Raw genomic sequence first — 19,068 nt, 5'->3', positions numbered from 1 at the left:
TTCTGTTTACATGTTTTCTCTGCATTAGTTTTCTCTTAAACTGATTGTGTGGTTTCATTTTGCCAGCAGCTTTAGGGGGCGAGGACTCAAGAGAAGTTTGTACCTTTTATTAATGCAAAGAGTAGAGTTGGAAATGAGGGGGGGCTTTTAGGCCCATGAAGTGCTTTAGATGCCACTTCAAGAGCAGCATCTCCACTTGATTTTCTGGTCCTATGTTTCCAGGGGATCTGTTTTGAGGGAAGATGCAACACAGTACCCAAGAGCAGTTGAAAGGCATTTTGCAATCGCTAGCCCAGGTAAAAGAATAGTGCTTATGCTAGGAGTTTGCACTCACTGCAGGTTGAAAACACAAAATATTCATTCTCAGAAAGAACTGGACTTACACTGCTGGCCTTCAGCCCTGGTCTAACGACGCAGATGTTGAGAGCACCAGCCCCATCCTGAGCTGTGCTGCAGTCTTCTATCTCCTGTACAGGGAAAAGCATTATTTCTGATAATTCTTTTTTTGCTTGGCTTCACGCTTGGCTTCACACTTGTCTGTTAAAGCAGGGGCAGCAGCACATGGGAGCATGTTTCCCCCTTACTGCTGGCACCCAGTTCCAGAAGTGGTTTTTAATGATCCAATAGGTCTTCCTACCCATTGTCAGCAACAGCCTCCCTGCAGCTTTGTCCTTCACAAAAGCCTACATGGCCCTGTGTCTTTTGACCTGATGAAAGTAAAAACCTGTGTCACATTCTGTGGTTTCTCTAAACTCAAGTTCCACATAAATTTAATGCCATATCAATGATAAAGGGAAAGAGAAATAATTATCTAGCTGGCTTTATCTTCCAGTCTCTTGATTTTAAAAGACTCACTGATGTTCTGTGCAGAAACAGGGTGGTAATTTTCAGTGTAGGATGCTTTTAGCCCTTCAGCTCTGTTACTTTATGTGCTGCCAAGGCTCATTCACCCTCATATTCCCCTTCTGCTGTCATGTGGCTCTGCTGCTGCCTGTGCTTCCACAAGAGTGAGCACCAGCCTGATGCCTTCCTGCAGTGCTGCTGAAAGAGCTGCCATCTGTTTTACTTCTTGATTAATCTCTCTTGAGCAAAAGGTTGAAGAAGATGATGAGGCAGTTAACTGCAGAGACCCAGAACCCCTCCAGGCCAGGACATGGCAGGAAGAAGAGCAGCCCCTTTCCTTCTCATGCCTCCTTCCATCCTGCTCCCACCCAAGCAACTCTCCATCCCCACAGATGAGCCCTGAGTTTCAATCTCTTGCCTCCTCTCTAGGTCCCTCTGATACTTGTTGGTCACTCAGCTGGAGGCTCCAGCCTTGGTTTCTCCATAGGGATGTCCCTTTGCTAATCAGAGATAACGACCTTTAGCATAAGGGCATGAAAACCTGCCTGTGCATTTCCTTGGCTGCCTTGTGGTCAGTGCTCCACATGGCCAATGGCGTGGTCTGATCCCCTGTTTCCAGCAAGCAGCAACCAGGCTCTCCCCCTGCTTCTTTACACTCCAGTGTTCCCAAATTAAATTAAGAGAGCAAATGCAGGCAGCCCCAAGGAAAATGATTCCCAGACCATCAAAAAGCAGCCACAGTGCTGCAAATTTGCCATGCAGTTAGAAATAACAGAGGAAATTCCAGTTGTTATGACCAGGATTGAAAAGGAGTTTCCCCTACAGGCATGTATTTGAGTTTGACTTGGGTTGGGGGTGTCCTGCTTTGGATGTGTGTAGAGGATGTGAGTCACATTACCCAGTGTGTGCCCTCAAACATTTTCAAGTCCAGTGGATCTCCTTGAATCTTCTTGTCCAAAACAACCAGTGAATGACAGCTCGCCATAGCTCCACATACTGGTCCCCAGGGCAGAGGAGTGCTGGATGGGAACTTATGGATTTTCTGAAACCTGATTAAAAGCAGAGGATTAGTGGGACCGCCTACAAGAGGGATGCAGAGACACAAGTCCTCAGCTGGTGCATACAGGTGCTGCACTGAGTGGAGCTGAGCCCAGTAACATCAAGCAACACGCCATCCTACCCATCCTTCTGATAACAGGTCAGATGTGTTCAAGAGGCCAAAAAGCACCCAGTAATTAACTGACACAAGTTCAATTTGATGCAAAGTGACTGAGATGGTAAAACACTCAGAGACCCTGGCACAGGCATCAGGAGTCCTGCTTAACAATTGCTGTTTGGTATTGGACAAAGCAGAGTGGACACTATCGGAGAGGAAACAACTTGCAGCAGGGATCTCAGAGAAGTTTGGCAAAGTACCCTAGGAGAAGATTTGTGAGGCTGCAGTATGGAAAAGGGGTGCATCTGCTCGGGCCAGTGCTCTGCACCCACCAGGGTGGACTAGCACAGGCAGCCTGCACTCCACACCCCTGGGAGAGCCACAAGGAGCTCCACCTTCACTTCCAGATGTAGATTTTATATCTGTAGAGCCAGACACCAGATGCTTGTCCCTCACACCTTGGTTTTAAAAATGGGTATGCTGGTTCACTCCTATTGAATTACAGCAAGGCACGCTGTCAAAGATTCATGTCCCAGCTTCTTTTTGTGGAAAACCTTGAGGTTTATTCCCTCCTTGGCCCCGCAGTACAGACCACACATGTGCAAAGCTGGTCTGGGTGAAGGCTCTATAATTTAATCATGGAAGTTGTTTCTGAGAGTCCTTTCTTCTTGCACACACATTTTTCCCTCAGAAACTGTCTGGCTGACAAGCTGTGTTTGCCAGACCAGAACACAGTCTATTACCATTTAGGCTGGCATGTTAAGGAGAAATTTAAATAGATTTTATTTACCTTTGATCACAATTAGCATCCCCTGTTACTAACACAGGCATAGTGAAATGCATCTGGAAGTGAGCAGCGTGACAGCTCGCAGCTCTATTAAAAGGAACAATGAATCCGGGACCTGTTGTCCCTCTGGGCCATCCAAGTCTGTTCTGTTTCCAGCAAATTATACCTTGTTCTCAGCCTGGTCATAATTGGCTTATTAATTAATTCATACTTGAGAGACACCATGAAACTGCTAAACACCACATAAAACCAACTAACATTTATATCTTATTAAATATACAATAGGATATTTTGCAAGTTGAATGAAATTCCTTTACTGTCATTGCCTCACAGTATTCAGCTTAGCTGACAGCTAGTCTTATAATACGTTTACAAATGTGTACATTTAAGAAAGAGTAATTATGTAAATAGGCTAATGAGATCAATGCAGACAGCAATAGCTCCTCCTTGTGTTTTGGCAAGCCACCAGCACTGGTTCCCAGCTGGGTGCAGATTGGACATGTCTACAAAGCCAGCCTTATGTTTTGATACTTTGCAAAGGGGGATTTTTATGGTATGCATTTATTCTGATCTATAGATCCAGTTTTGTTCTGTTGCTCATGTGAGCAGACACTACCCACAAGGCTACCAGATGGAAATCTTTCGGGCACTACCATGAGCTGTGTTTGCCTTTGGTGGGCTCCAAGCCTGTCCAACATGCACCTATATCAGTGTGGCCTGTGCACTGAAGCACGGCCAAGAAGTGACTGTTCTGTGTGCCTGTGGTTTGGTCCCACTGGAAGAGCATTTTATTGTTTGACACTTATTAATCTCTTCTCATTAATTTGGATCCTTTGAGGAAGTATTGGGAATGTGATTTTTCTGCTCTCATAATGAATTCATCCTTTCATTCATTATGGCATGATTATCTCCATGGTGTTGAAGTATCTGATATATTAACAACTACTAATGAAACCTGGGAGTTGATATGGAGTGTGTGATTTGTCCTAGCCACTGCAAAAGATTAATATTTTGAGTTTGGCATAATACTCACTGCAGAGCTGAAGTCTGTTATTGTAGTACAGTAATATGAATTAAATAGTATAGTTCTGAACATACTCAAGTTTAAAGTTTACATAGTGGTTATTTCTTCAGGATTTCAATGGTCTTTAGGCTTGGAATTGAGATGGATCCTGACATGCTTTAGAGAGAGTCCCCAAGGACTCTTGAGCTTTGCAGGTCTGATCTGTGGTCTCATGGATTTTTTTCACAGCATTTACATAAGGTAGGTGAGATTTGACAGGCACCAAAGTCAGCAACACTTAATTTCAACAGGAGGAGCATTATCCTAACATTTCAATGATGAAAGGTTTATTGACTAGATTAAGAATATTTATTGAACTATGCTGAGAATGACATAATTGAAAAGCTCTGTGCATATTCTCCAAATCCCCTCAGGGTAATTAAAAGCACTCATTCTGCTGCTGACTTGTTTGCCTTGAATTAGCAGCAACCTTTACAGGTATGTCTGCCAGAGCAGTGCCCAGATGCCCTTCTCAGAGGGAAGGAGATGAGCAGGGACATCCATTGCACTCTGCCTCCCCAGATGTACCTGAACATCTCTTGCTGCATGCTATTTGCTGTCTCTCCGTACCCTATGCAACTGCCTCCCTCCTAACAGTACCTTCACACTGGAGATGAGTTCTTGCTAAATGAAATCCTTCCTTACCGGCTTCCCTCGGAAGGGATGATGCCCCACAGGTCCAGTCCATCTTCTGTCAGCGTGCCTGTCTAAATGTAAATAAATATCTAGTTACCCTGCTATTGCCCGTTCCTTCCTCCTGCACATCCCCAGAAGTCCTTCCCCAGCTCCCGGGCAGGGTAAGGAAAGCCTCCTGCCCAGAGTGTGACCCTGCTGCACAGCCACCTGTAGAGGATGTTTCTCTCGGGTTAGATCAGGGTAGATGAGGTCAAAAAAACATATCCCATGATCCTAGCAGCCCCCAGCATCTTTCAGTGCCACAGAAAGTGCCTTACTTTGTCAAAGCAAACAAGGTTGATCTGCCCACAGATATTAATCCTCTGTGGGCTGATGCAGAAAATCTTCTTTTTCTTGAGCCTCCTTTGGGCATAAACAGTGCCTGTTGTCAAGGCAGCGGGGATAGCGGGAGGCACAGCCGCGGTGAGGAGAAGGAGGGCCATAGTCACCACATCGGCCACCGGCTTCTGCAAACAGCGAGAGCAACAGGGGCAGCGGGGTGGGAGCAGCCTCCCCACCCTGCTACCGCTGCTTCTGGGAGGTCTGGCCCTCCTGCCCAGGAGAAATTCACCCCAAGCTCTGCCCCTGCGGATGACACACTTATTCTGTTTTGTTCTGTCCACCTCCTCCTTATCCACCCCATTTCTGGCATCAGAAAACCTAATCACAGAAGTGAACAATATTCCAAGGATCTTGAGTGACCGAGGGCTCAGAGCTGGCACCTCCAGCGCAGAGGCATCCCTTGTACTTACCCCATGGGACACAAACACACACACAGTGTAGATGAGTCCGAACACACCAATGACAGAGAGGCCTACGATGAACTTGAAGGCATCTCTGTAGAGTTTGAAGTTCACTGGCTTTGGGTAGAGGATGGATCTCACCAGGTCACCTTTGGCTGTGTTGAACCCTGCGTGAAGACAAGTGCCATGCATTGTGTACATGACATACCACAGCGGTGCTGTTTGAGAACAGGTGACATTGCACAAGCCTTAGCCATGAGGTGGCAACTAGCACTTCTCAGGGACAGGAGACCTGTGCTGGACTCGAACTGCAAAGAGAAACCAGCTCTCCTGCCAGGCTCTGGGGCTGCCACCTTCACTCTGCTGGTTAGCAAATGATAAAAGAAATACCAGTTTGCAGCACGATGGCTCTTGCTGGCCCTTTGCCTGTCGCCTTCGTCTGTATGACTTCTGTCCCACAGAAGAGGACATGTCTCCGATAGTCTTCCATGCTGTGGGTTTTCCAGGGCATCAGACTCTCCACAAGGGGCAAGGGGGTTTTAGTAACCGGAACGCTTTCACCTAAGAACAACAGTATGCAGCTTCACTCAAAGGGGATTTAAAAGTCTGTCAGATTCTGCATATTAGAAAGTGACAGCACCCTTTAGGTGCTCAAGCTTGCCTGAGTAATTAGCTTGTTTATGTACTTACATATGTGGATTTATGGTCACAGCCATTATAGTTTTAGTATCAGAGTACATCAGATGGTTTCTCTGAGCACTTTTTATCAAGCAGCTTGGGTCATATTTTGCCCCTGAACTAAGTTCATGCTTTATAGTGGCTTGATGTTTAGTTATAACACTTACCCTTGTGCTCATATGTTCTCTACTTGAACAGAACTGCTGCAAGATCAGAATCCAAAAACTCAAAAAAATATATATTCAGTGTATTTGAGTATTTTCACTTTCTACTCCTGACAGTATATTAGTCCTACTTGTTTTTAATGCGGATAAGAAATTATTACACAGTGTCAGTATTCAAAAGCCCAAGACAACTGTGAATTATTAAAGCCACAGTTTTTCCACCTCCTGCTGCAAACTATTATAATAAACAATTTGCTGTCAGAACAGATAGACATCTCCTTGACAGAGAACCTGCACAAGGCCTTAGCATCTCAACTCCAAGGCTGCACCTGTGAGCATCCCTTCATTCACAATGCAAGTTCCATCAATCAGGATGGCATCACATGGGAGAGAGAGCTTCTTTCCATCTAAAAGAAACATGTCTCCAGGGACTAAGTAACAAGACTCCAGCTCTTTGCAACCTGTAGAACAATACAAAAATTAAGTTTACTTCTGCACAAGTTCTGGGCAATTAAAAAAAGTCACACACAACATCACTAAACTTCTACACTGCATGATTTAAGGCCAGTGCCTCAGAAACAACACTGGCTGAAAAGCAACAGCGCAAAGATCAGCCCTTGTCTAAACATCTCTCTCCGAGTGGGTGTCTTCAGTCTCATTTGCTTAGTATCCATAAAATACTCGGACCAAGAAAACCTATCCAAGGCCTTTACATCTCCCATCAGCCTAGCAACTGCCCATCTCAACATCTTTGGGAGGCAAAATTAGCTATAACCCCTGTTTTATGGGCAAGGAACTGAGATACAGGAAAGAAAGTGCATACCTCAGTGGGAGCCATGTATCTACACTCTATGAAAATCGCTTACAAGCTACTTGACAAGTAGCCTATAGCAGAGCGGGGAAGCAGGTCTCAGAAGGCCAAAGTTGTTATCTAGTTGCTTGTTTGTGAAATTAAATTTTCCAAGCTGTTCTCAACTCTTAACACAAATTACTAGGTTCACCTGTATCATTACAGATGCCACAGATACAGATGATAATGATACATATGCATCATTACCGCACTGCATAGGCTGCCCTGCCCGCCTCACCTCCCTCTGCCCCATCTTCCCTGCAGCTCGCCCTTCACGTTTCAGCAGTAGAAATCAACAGGAGCTGTGCAATTCCAGCTTTATTTCAACACATTAGTTAATTATTCAAGCTGGTGAGGAAAATGAGACGCAGATGACTCACCTTCGCTCTTCGTACAGACTGTAACCTGGACTTTGTTATGCTCCTCAACAAGGTCGTGCAGCTTGGTAGACTGCTGTTGATGGGAAAGCAATTGCAGTGTTGAAACACCAATACTCAAGTGAAGCAGTAGGTTACAATGCAGTGACCACGCTAACATCACAGAAACTGAACTCTGCTGAGTTATCCGGGGGAGGTTTCACATCCCTTGCTAGAAGTCAGGATGAGAGTTCATTGAGTTAACCTAGAACAAGCTGCCATGGGAACATGGACATAATTTTCTCTTTGCTTCCCATTCATGCTGCTGTATCTCCCTCAACCTTCAAGGGGCTGTTCCTGCTTCATGCCAGATAGCTGCAACATTGCTATCTGCAATCCCTTAGTAGGGGGTTTCTTTGTGCTCAACAGTGTTATCCTTGCTAGGAGACTATCAACAGGACAACCAAGTTGTAAAGGGTATCATTACAAAACTACCATTGCAAGAAGAAAAACAGAAATTCTAATTTAGCTGGGTGTCTGTGTTTTGCCAGTTCTTGCAATCTAATTCAGACAATTATATATCCTGAGATAACGATGAAGTCAACTGTCATTGCAAGGCCATTAGAGAGAGTGCCTTATCTTGATTTAAAAGTTGCAGTTGCAAAAAAAAAATAATCCCTGAGTGTGGATTTCTTCATTAGCATTGTTCATGTGAAGATGTCAAGCCAGTTTGAAGAATATCCAGAGGCCCCAAACGTAATTCTTCCTGCCAAAATTGTCAGTCACACAATAAAACTGGCTTTGCCAAAGAAAGTTGAACGGACCGTATCTGTTCTTTGTGCTCTGCAATACCAGGATGGACATCAAGAGTTTAGGTACAAAGGTGTGCTTAAAGAGATGCGAGCATTTGTTCAACACGGGAGTGCTAGTCATCCTACAGATATTAGTCAGAGATACAAAACAGTGATGTGCAGCCAACACACCTGTGCTGGCAAAAGCCCCAGCTATTCACAAAGCCCTCGCTGAAATCAGTGTGAGGCAGCAATCAAGGCATGCCCTTGGCAGGGCAGAGGGTGCGCAGGACTGCCTCATCAGCACCGCACACCCGTGAGCACATCCTGCACACAGTCCCGTGAGTCCAGGGGCCTGGGACCTATGTCAGGAACATGCTGTGTACTTCTACCAGTCCAAGGTAAAGCAGAGCTGATTCAAACAAAAGCCAGCTCCTGGAAAAGCAAATTATTGCCTCCTCCTGGGCAGAACTTCACAGAGAAGTCTGTATACCACCTTATCAAGGAACATTTCAAAGGGCTGAATCTTGCCCTTCCCCAGTAATTCAGTGCAGGAGAAATTATTTTAGCAGTGAATTTGGAGGCAATGTGTGAGCCGTGCCTGGCTCTGAAGCAGCACATGAGCCTAACAGACAGGTCAGTGCACCCCAGAGCTGCTGTCCCTTCAGCCCTGCCACCACCTTTAATCACATCACGCTGTCTGCAGGAACTGTAATTCTCAACGCTGTCCTCTAACCCTTATATTTTTCCTGAAGACTAACAAAAAGTTCACCACTATTCTGGAAGCCCCAGTCAATTTTGGTTTTAAATCTTAACAATACAGAGAAATGTGATACCTAATACCCAGACCTGAGAGACTAGAATGTTGCCTGCCAGACTCCTGTTCCTACCTCTCTTTCCTGTCTGTACTTTCATCCAAATAGTTTCTCTTCTTTTCCCTATTATATCCTTTCTCCATGTGATTTTTGACTTCCCTGCATATCTGAAGTGGGTTCAGAAATCAAGGAAATGTTTTCCAATTTCCCAGAAAAAGCGTTCTGCAATTCCAGCAGGAAGCACCAGGAACCTCTTCTGGCTGCAGGAGGATGTTCAATGAACAGGCTAACGTTGCGTAAGGCTCAGCTCAATCTATTTGCCTTTGCCATAGAGACTGAAGGTTTCAGGTTTATCACAGGTGAGTGCGTTAGGTCAGAAAGGGAATGAGCTGAGACTATCACAAAATTCTTCCAAGCATCTGTATCCATAACAGAAGTGTTGAACAAATTTGAGAAATAAAGAGTCATGTTTCTCTTTGCTTTTAAGACCCATTATTTAGCAAACCTTAAGAGGAGTAAATCCTCCTGAAATTACAGTAAGAACCAGACTCACAGATATAGTCCACCTTCATAAAGTCTTACAAACCCCAGGTATCAGACTTCAATCTTCTTTAATTCTTGGGAAGATCAAGACCCACAGGTATGACATTTTTAACTCTTCTATAGCAATAAGTCTATAGTAATACAGCCGAATACACAGCAATAAAAAAAGAACCAGAAAGAGCATATAAATATCTACTTGTGCCTGTGATAGATGAAATTGCTAGCAGAGTGTAGGATGGGGAGCTGGCAGGCAGACTCACCTGTCTGAGGTCGTACACAGTCAAGCCAACAGAAATGATCGACAGGATTATGATGGCCACGGAATATTCAATGTAGCCTTGGCTCAGCCACAGAGTGAGGGTGAAGGCTTGGAACACATAGAAGGGGTTTAAAATCTGCAAAAGCAAATGTAACACATGTCAGGGGACAGACATAACACATATCAGGAGAGATCAAGTGTGGAAAGAGGTGAGCACATTTCATTACAGAGTCCTGGAGTCTTAAACACTGATTTAAAGGGTTGTTTTTCCATCCCAAGGCAGCATTCTTTCACGGCTTTTTAGAGTGTTAATATCCTTCAGGTCTGAATTTACCAGCTTACACGTAGTTTGTGATGTTTGTAATTAAAAGCTGTTGCTAACCGGTTACCGTGCAGCAGTGACTATGCTGGCAACTTAAAGTCAGACTTAAGGGACTTAAGTTGGTTGGTTTCCCACCATAACCATCTAACAAAGGTGACCTTAACATTTCAGATTCCAAATAACTCCTACATAGGACACACTACCCAAATGTGGGGGAAAAAAGACTTAATTACGCTAAAAATCTTTAAGACTTAAGAAAGCCACTATGAACATATTTATTTGGAAAAACAAAAATGGTAAACTAATGGTCTGTGGGGCCATCAGTAATCAGTCATACACTACAGCTGAAATGAAGGCTTGATTTTCTTGTACTTCCACACTTCTAGTTACTCTACATTGTGTCAGCCTTACAATACCAGTCATCACTTTAATGTGTTATGCTAAAACAGGCCACAAGCCCCACTGAAGTCTGAGAACATAATTTTGGTTATTATGGTATCTAACAACAGAATTAGATTATTTTTTTTCAGATTTTCCCACCACTTGGCTTGTCTGAAGGAGTCTGCCGACTTTTCTGTAGAACTGGTATAACCAAAATAGCCACTGAAAGAGCTTTCTCTATAAAGACTGGAACTGAAATGAATTATTCATCTGACAAATTGGGTCCCTCAATGAAAATTTAATCCTTTCTTCGACATTCACTAGGACAAAGAGACAGACACTAAATCAGGGTGCCAGCCTTTGGACATTGAAGCCGTATTTGGACTGAAATACCACAAGCTGATGGGGACCAGTCTGCCTTCAGGCATCACCATTAATATTTCAAACAGGAAGCTTCAGCCTTGGATGGAAGTGCAAAGGTCAAATTAAATAAACTTTTTAGAGTGCTACGCTGGAGTTTTCTTCAAAACCATCTCCATAGGGCACTGAAAAGTTGGTAACATCAAATCCAACCAATTCCAGGAGCCCTGGAGCTTTTCATATATTTTCTAGGGTTTCACACAAACTCCACTTAAAGTTCAGACACAGGCTAGCTTCGAGTCCCAGCATTCATAGCTCTTTTCCATTTTAAAGACGTTCATGTAGCATCCTTAATCCATTAAAGTGAACACAGATGACATGACAGTATCCTGTATGAGAAGCCTCTGCTTGCAAGTTGGCAAAAATATACGTCCAGTATATCTCTATGCAAACTCAGCAAATAACCATCCATACATGTCTCTCCTCTTATTTACAAGACGTGTTCATTCTGTTCCCTGTAGAAGAAGAACAGTCTTGCAGTGTGCCCTTATTTATGCAGGAAAAAATTTGTCTTGTGCCTGTGTCATAGGAGAAAAGGAAGCTACTAGGTGAACAAGGCAATTATAAAATAGGAATTTTGCAATTGTTTTCCTCCATTCTAAAGCACACTCCCAGTTTACACTGCTATTGAGGCCACAAGCAAGCTTGTACAATGTCTTGTATTACTTTTGAACTACTAAAACAAGGCTTATGAAGAGGAACAAACGTGACTTAGTCGTACCAATAAAATTTTCACTGCAGATCATTATCAAGAGCCTACATGAAAGGACAGAGTTACTGATGTGGCTGTGGTCAGTCCTAGCAGTTGCAGAAAGCATGAGCACTCCAGGTGCATGTTAGTGCTCAGTCATGAGGCAAGATGTCCCAGCTCATGGGAGATGTTCAGTCATGCATAGGGGACTACAGCAGAGGAAGAGGACATCAGTCCTCCACATTCCTGCTCCCCAAGAAGGGATACAGTCATCATAAGGGAAACATTTAACTGTTATAAGTATGCAGCACCAAGCATCCTCTTAACTTCATATTCTTCCCTCTAACCTTCTGCCAGGAATGTGTGCTAATAGCCATGAAGGACGTTCACCAACTTTCCTCCACGGCTTATGCCTATGAAGCATCAATCACCCCACCCCAGTGTGCCCAGGTAAAGTCTTCAAAACACTTCAAACCTGTCCCACCAAGTACTAGTCTGACCTCTAGTCACCAAGACTAGTCTGACTAGTTACTGACCTCTTTAAAAAGTAACTTCCAAATAGGACGAATTTCAACTTCGATGGCATTAGGCCCACACACCAGCTGCCTGTAGGAAGGTAGAGAAGGTTTTCTCATGTTACAGCTTAGTCGCATAGGGTAAGACTTCATGTGGAAAACTGTACATCCAAATAACATCAGCACTTATCTAAAAATGTCCTGGGGGCACCGTGTGGCTGAACTGGACAAATAAACCTGTCAGGAAGATATTGTATCTGAGAGGACTTTACACAGAGGGAGAATTTTACTGTTTCCTGGCTGAAAACTTGTCAATTTGCTGCTAAAATCTGTGATGAGCTTTCCAGAGGGCTTTTAAGGAGAAAAGAGCAAAGGAAGCCAGTCCTGGATTGCTGTGCCCTGAACCCCAAGTGGAACTGGTGGCATTTTCCCCAGACTTAGTCTGGCATCACTGAGAAGATAATGAGCTCAAGAGTGTAAGGGATATTGATTTTGCACCTTTCCAAATGTCACCCATGCAGTTTGCACTGCCTTACTGCTGAGTATCATGAAGCTCACATGAATTCAAAAGGAAGGACTAATAGGTCACACTGTCACAATTAGCTCATACATCTACTTATATGTAGACCATACCTGATCTTCTGTTCTTCCCTTGTCAGGCCAGCTCCAAACTTGTGGTGTATGCTGTGACATGTGTTGCTGTCTTCTAGTGATCTAGGATAACAGGAGAAAGTTCACACAAGGGAGTCCTCTACCACCTCTACCAAAGGGGTCTGTAAAAGGCTGTTGACACTCACCCAACTTTCTTGAATTCTTTTACAGAAAAGTCCCAAATATAACGGATTTTCTGCACCTGGATACATCTTATCTGCAAGACCAAACAGGAAAAACTCCATTTGCCATTCAAGGGAAAATCATCTCACTGCTACAGAAATGCTTCCCCGTGTTTTAGGAGAAAACCTGAGTTTATGTAAACAGGATTTGCAGGAAGATGCTGACAAAGCACCCTTGGGAGCCTTTGGATGCCTTGACTCCTATGTTCACCCACCTCCTCCCTGCCATCTTTCATTTTATAGATGACTTACCTTTAACTGTGGCTTCATTACGGCTCTGTTTATGACAGAGTCTTTATCAGCTACCAGATGACCATCTGAATTACTACCAACAGGTAGTGCCAATGTGGACAAATCAATCCAGGTCACCTTCTTCCGGGTGTATCTCTGGAACTCATCCTAGAGAAATAGAGCACAGTTCAGTGGCAAGCCCAAAATGTTGCCTGTGATATGTTTCCTGATTCTGGGAAGTATATATGAGATTCCCACAGAACTACAGTACTATGGCATTATTGCAATCACAGCAAAGGTAAGACCACAGTAACAGGCATGCTGGTGTTAGTGTTTTAGTACCAATCAGTAATGCATTTCAAAATCAGTCTCATAGTCATCTCCCTTTCCTTTGGTTCATGATGCAGAGCAATTTGAGAAAAGATGAAACTAAACCAGAAGTGCTTCAATAGCTACTGGATAGATATTCAGTCTGCAGAATCATACTAGAGCTACTTGGAAGTAAAAGCTTTCTGAAATACTCCTGGTGTGGACATTGAGTCCTCAACACAAGCTACTTTGCACTACAAAACTCCTGTAGTGCTGGGTACATCCATTGCCAAAAGCAACTCAGCTTTATTGCTATAATGCATTTGTCAGACTGAATTGTCCTTTAATCAGTCTAATGTAACTAGTTACAATGAGCAATAGATTATTCATGTAGTGGTTTGAGTGAATTTATTTTAGGAATATCATTGGAACATTGAGCATTAAGTGTCTTAAGCACTTGCTCTGCTAGAATTGCATTGAGATTTAATTTACAGTCTTGGAATCGTAGAAAATAACTAGTGCCTGAAACTGAGCTCTTTAAAACCCATCTCCTCAGCACTCTCCAATAACTTTAAAGCAGAAAGGCTGCTAACAGCCACAACTTCTGAAGATGATCCCTCTGCTGAAGCCAGCTGGCTGCCCATGCACATAAATGGAGGGAAGAGGCAGAGCTGTTTCACTGAAGATACTGGCAGAGGGCAGCTGCTGGGGCCTGTGGATGTGCAGCAGCAGCAATGCCTGAGGCCTGCTTGGTGCCCAGCCTTCAAGCAGAGTAGCTGCGCTCTTGTTAGCGTAAAAACGGTCTTTTCTGCAGTATTTCAAACTCTGCGAATAAAAACTCTTGGTCTTCTGAAGCTTCACTCATCCCAGTCGCTCCACTTCCAAATGTGGAAAGTGTTATTACCCCGCTACCATCATGCAGACAAAGACAGACAGGCTGACCTATGTCTGAAAACAATAGGTTCTGCAAATAACAAAGAGCTAAGAGGGTTCACCTACTGTTGTTCTAAGCAGAACAACATCTGCTTCTTCCAAGCTGCAGCGGATGCAGTTTGCCCACACATCCCACTCTGGCTTCCAGTAAAAGAGCAGCAGCAGAGCCCCACAGGACAAGATGTATCCAGCAGTGCAAAAGGCCCTCCGCCAGCCTTGGGTTTTGTAGCCAAATATCTCCTGTACAGCAAAGAGAAACCATCCTTTGTTAACAAGTTTGACCCTGGCATTTGTTCATCAGGAAGCCCAAGCTTATTGAAAAGAAAGGCTGGTGACTGAAGTCCTCCCTCATAGCTGCTCAAGGTCATTTTTGGAAATGAGAGTTTGCTGATTGATACAACATAGTTAAGAATACAGCAGAGCTGCTGTAAGGAGGATGCTGCTGGGCTGCTCCCGACAGAGGAACGTTCTCACATCAGCTCTCCCAGGATTAATGAAGAGTTAACTCCAGTCTGGACCTTTTTTCCATCAAGACTGCAGCTGACCCATCATGGTAACACTTCTCTACCTGCAGTGCTAGCACCAAATAGCCCTGCCTGCCACTGGGGAGGGTGTCTCCATGCAAACTTAGTGCTAACTGCTGAAATATACCTTGAAGCAGGGGCATAGAATCTGTCTCAGGGAAAGAAAACTGCCAAGCCCAGAGCAACTCCTCTGGGGTACCAGGTACCATACCTACTGGTATGTTATCTTCCACCAGGCACACCTTATCTTGTAAACAAATATGGAAGGACCTTTTTGCTCTGTAGACTCTCTTCCTCCAATTTATTCCCCAGGTCATCTGTCATCTTCCCCACTTGCCCTTTCATTTTGATAGCCCAATAGTCATCTATCCAGTGATGCTCCATTGTCTATGAAGGAGATTGCTAAATCTATAGCTTTAGTTTTTCCCCTTAAGAAGAACTTTGGATTTTTGTACCCTTTGATTCACTTTAAACCTGCCCATGAGGCTAAAAATAACTTTAATGACTTGGCATAACTAGATCCTTCTCTTCACAGCAGATGCTTTCCCAGCCCTCTCAGCACCCTGCAGGGCGTGAGTGAAGCGGGGAGATGCTCGATCCACAGCTGGTGGCTCACAGCACCCAGAGACGCCAACCCTTTGGACACATCAATCACATCCAGTGTGGCTACAGCTCTCACGACAGTAGGTGGTAGGTGCCACCCTGGCCCTGCAGCCCACCCCCACCCCCTCAGCAGCTGTGTGTCTGTCCCTTTCTGCTTCCCCACAGGCACCAAGACAGGAAGGAGCCCAGGCAGCCCCCACAACGGGACTCACTTCGTGCCACCCATGCTGTGGTAGAGGGATGACTGGTGCTTTGCAGGACAGAGCTTGCAACAAAGCAGAGCTCCTTCAAGAGGGCTTGTACAAACAATTGTACTGGTTCAACTTCAGATATAATTTTCAAGTGATTTAGAGGCAGTGGAATAAGCACCTATTGAGGTTTAAGAAAGGAGTTAACTTGATTTATCTGAACTCTGATCATAATCAACATAAACTAAGCTGAAATCAATGCAGCTCAACTGAAATAAATATAATCATGCAGCCCTTATACCAGGTTAGCAAAATCCATTCCAAACCAGCTCTCTAGCCTTTAGATGTGTAGCCCTGCTGTATACAAAATATTATTACTTCAGAGGCCACAGAAGTTTAAATCAATAACTACGATGGTGTTTTCAGGGTGGGAGGACAAACCACAGTGTCCACAACTAAGGAAATTCAAGGTGATTTTCATCTGCTTGCCTTTTCATAGCAGGATTTTTATAAATACACTCCAAATGCCAGCTTGCAAAACAAGGAGCCTGTTACAGGGGCGTCTGGAATGACAAATGTGTGTGGGACCACAACTCATCCATCACCCACAAGGGACTGGAGAGGATCAGTCTGCAGCCAAAGGTGGGGAAAAGGCTGAGGAAGAGCTGTGGCATTAGGTCTGGACAAGGGCAAGACTGGGAGTCACCCAGTGAGAGCATTTGGGGATTTCTAGCATGAGCAGAACATGGGCTGCTGCCAGCAAGTGGGGTTCTACCACACAGCTATATGCTAAGCACTGCAACTGAGGAACCCAGAAATGCATTAGACATGTGCCATGCTTTAAACCCAGCTGGCAGCCAAGCACCACGCAGCCACTTGCTCGCCCTCCACTGCACAGGGAATGGGGAGGGAATTGGAGGGGTGAGGTAAGGAGACTCACAGGTTGATATAAAAAACAATTTAATAATTGAAATAAAATACAAATAACAATAATAATAGAATATACAAACAAGTGATGCACAATGTGATTGCTCACCACCCACTGACATGCCCAGCCTGTTCCTGGCAAGCAATGGTGCAGGACAGAGAATCCCAAAACCACAGTCCTGGAAGCGAGAGTGTGAGCTTCCCAGCCCACATGCATCTATATACTGAGCACGATGTTTTATGATATGAAATATTCCATTAGCCAATTTGGGTCCATTGCTCTGGCTGTTCTTCCTCCCAGATTCTTGTGCACCTGCACACTAGCAGGACATGGGAAGTTGAAAAGTCCTTGATTTCTTAGCAACTAAAATCATCAGTATATTATCAACATTCTTCTCATACCAAATCCCATTCTGAATCAAAAAGACTAGTACCCAGCCTCTTCTCAGAGGATACACACTGGGCATTCACACAGGACCTAGGAGGAAGTACTGAAGGCCAGAGCTGAGGGAACCCATGTTCATGGCTGATGTACCCCACTGAGCCTGCCTGCAGTAAGAAGAGTTCTCCAAGAAGTGCAGCACCTGGAAGCGAGGCTGCTCCAGCAAACAGGACCACAGGAATCTATATTATGAAAAACATCCCTCAGCCTGACGCAGACTACCTTGCACAAGGCAGACTGTGTCAGCAGCATCCAGGGCAGAGGCAGGGCCCTTCTCTGCCAGCAAGGTTACAGCCTCAGGCTGGATGGAGCAAGGGAGGTGTCTCCTGGAAGTGGGTGCAGCTCATCTGAGGTACACAGACTCCCAGCTAAAAGGCTGCTTGCGGCAACAGCATCACTCCACCCAGCCACCCAAGCCCTCCATCCTCAGCAGGGACTTGGCATCCCCACTGCTTCTTATGCAAGCAGAGGCGGGCATCGAGGGCCACATCCACACACCAGTGATCCACAGAACAACACTGTCTGTAGCAATCAGCAGGACATAGGTGATCCCTAGCTGACTCCTTACCTGCCTCCCACAGCAGATTTTTCATTTTGTGCTGGACCCAGGCTGCTGCAACTGGCCTGAGCTTCCTGGTCTGAAACAAGCTCACACAGGCAGCAGTCAAATCACAGCAGGAATTTAGTGAAGGCAACCAGGAAAGCTGAAGCCCCCCTGCTATTAGTAGCCCTGCAAGCAATCCAGAGGTGCAAGGTGTGCTCTGCAGGGCAGGATCTCTCCCACCTGTGCATGCCCTGAGCACCTGCATTCCCATGAAAGAGGCACCTTCTCCGTCCCCAGGGTTTGGCAAAGAGTGACACTGGAGATGCTGGGAAGCACCTGCCAGCAGCCTCTGCTTGCAGAGGACAGAAAGTCCTGTCCTGGGGGTGTGTGCCGCTGTGCTTCCTGTACACACAGCACATATATATCTCCTGCAAATGCAGGAGTGACAGGACTGTATTTTACACCTGTGCAGAGGCATCTACTTCTATGCCCACTCTGTGCATGGGAAATATCTTGATCCCAGTTGTTCCTTGCACAGAAAGCTAATGGAGAAAGTCTTACTCCCACCCTCATCAGATTCTGTGTAATCACTCCATGTTAGCAGGAAGGAAGAGTTTCCAACTCACCGTGTTGCAAAGCACTACCTTAGTGCAGCCCTTCCAGGCTGCTGCGCATAATCAATAATCAATCACAATCAAAGACAGAAAGATTCAATTAACATTAATAAAAACCCCTTGTAAGGACAGAGTAGCTCCATAAAAGCTGCCGTAAAAGACCGAGAAACAAGGGATTCCTACCATAAGAGCTGCAGTAGATTTTGGTCATTTGCCCAATCTTCCTAGACCTGGAAAGCAGCAAAGACCCTTACTTTTCCGGAGAAGTGATTTAATCACTACTTCAAACAACTGTCCAAGATAAAACTCATTTGTAAGCCCCTTTCCTATGTCTTGCTTTCTGATACATGATGACCCAGTAAGGGAAAGTGTACCCATTATTAGAGATCCTCACAATTAGGATGCAAAAAACAATGAAACAGACAGTGGAGAAAGGGACACTGCTCCCTGGCCAGATGACTTCTGGTGAACAAAGAGGTCTCTTCCATGTTTTGTGCTTCTGAACTGAAGTCATATGTTTCTCACTTAACCCTTACTTTGCAAAAATCAATCTCAAAGTCATCAAGGAGTGTTGAAGAGACAGCACCTGGATGGGGAGTGAAGGTGAAGAAGCAGCGGAGGCATATCCAAAATGGGCATGTGGGAAAAGAGGCACACAAGGAAAACAAAACCCAGCGTGGTCCCCCACTCCTTACCAGCTCATTTTCTTCATCCTTGTTGAGGAGCACACAATGATCCTTCCAAAGCTTTTTCTCCATCTGACCACTTTGTTTTCTGTCCTGGATGTCCTTGTTGGTGGGGTCAAGCAATGCTGAATGCAGTTACTGACTTGAACTCAGGCCAGTGTTAAAGTCACTCTCACCATGGT

General features: G+C 44.8%; 1 protein-coding gene across 2 annotated transcripts in view; it reads right to left on the bottom strand.

The window, feature by feature from the left end:
• Positions 1 to 19,068, bottom strand: part of LOC141962961 (putative cation-transporting ATPase 13A5) — a 34,172-nt gene extending 15,104 nt beyond the window's left edge. For both annotated transcript variants that reach the window (XM_074911742.1, XM_074911743.1), the window contains exons 1-15: positions 18,896 to 19,068; positions 14,425 to 14,598; positions 13,138 to 13,284; positions 12,850 to 12,920; positions 12,686 to 12,766; positions 12,074 to 12,143; positions 9,725 to 9,859; positions 7,340 to 7,412; positions 6,439 to 6,570; positions 5,658 to 5,828; positions 5,277 to 5,434; positions 4,803 to 4,991; positions 4,495 to 4,556; positions 1,742 to 1,892; positions 384 to 467 (exon numbers count right to left, since the gene is read on the bottom strand). In XM_074911742.1, the coding sequence (XP_074767843.1) occupies positions 384 to 467; positions 1,742 to 1,892; positions 4,495 to 4,556; positions 4,803 to 4,991; positions 5,277 to 5,434; positions 5,658 to 5,828; positions 6,439 to 6,570; positions 7,340 to 7,412; positions 9,725 to 9,859; positions 12,074 to 12,143; positions 12,686 to 12,766; positions 12,850 to 12,920; positions 13,138 to 13,284; positions 14,425 to 14,598; positions 18,896 to 18,958 (1,761 nt within the window). In that variant the 5' untranslated portion in view covers positions 18,959 to 19,068. The remainder of the gene's footprint in view (positions 1 to 383; positions 468 to 1,741; positions 1,893 to 4,494; positions 4,557 to 4,802; positions 4,992 to 5,276; positions 5,435 to 5,657; positions 5,829 to 6,438; positions 6,571 to 7,339; positions 7,413 to 9,724; positions 9,860 to 12,073; positions 12,144 to 12,685; positions 12,767 to 12,849; positions 12,921 to 13,137; positions 13,285 to 14,424; positions 14,599 to 18,895) is intronic.

Source organism: Athene noctua, chromosome 8 (genome assembly GCF_965140245.1).
Source record: "Athene noctua chromosome 8, bAthNoc1.hap1.1, whole genome shotgun sequence".
NCBI lineage: Eukaryota > Metazoa > Chordata > Aves > Strigiformes > Strigidae > Athene > Athene noctua.
This window is presented reverse-complemented; position numbering and strand designations above follow the sequence as displayed.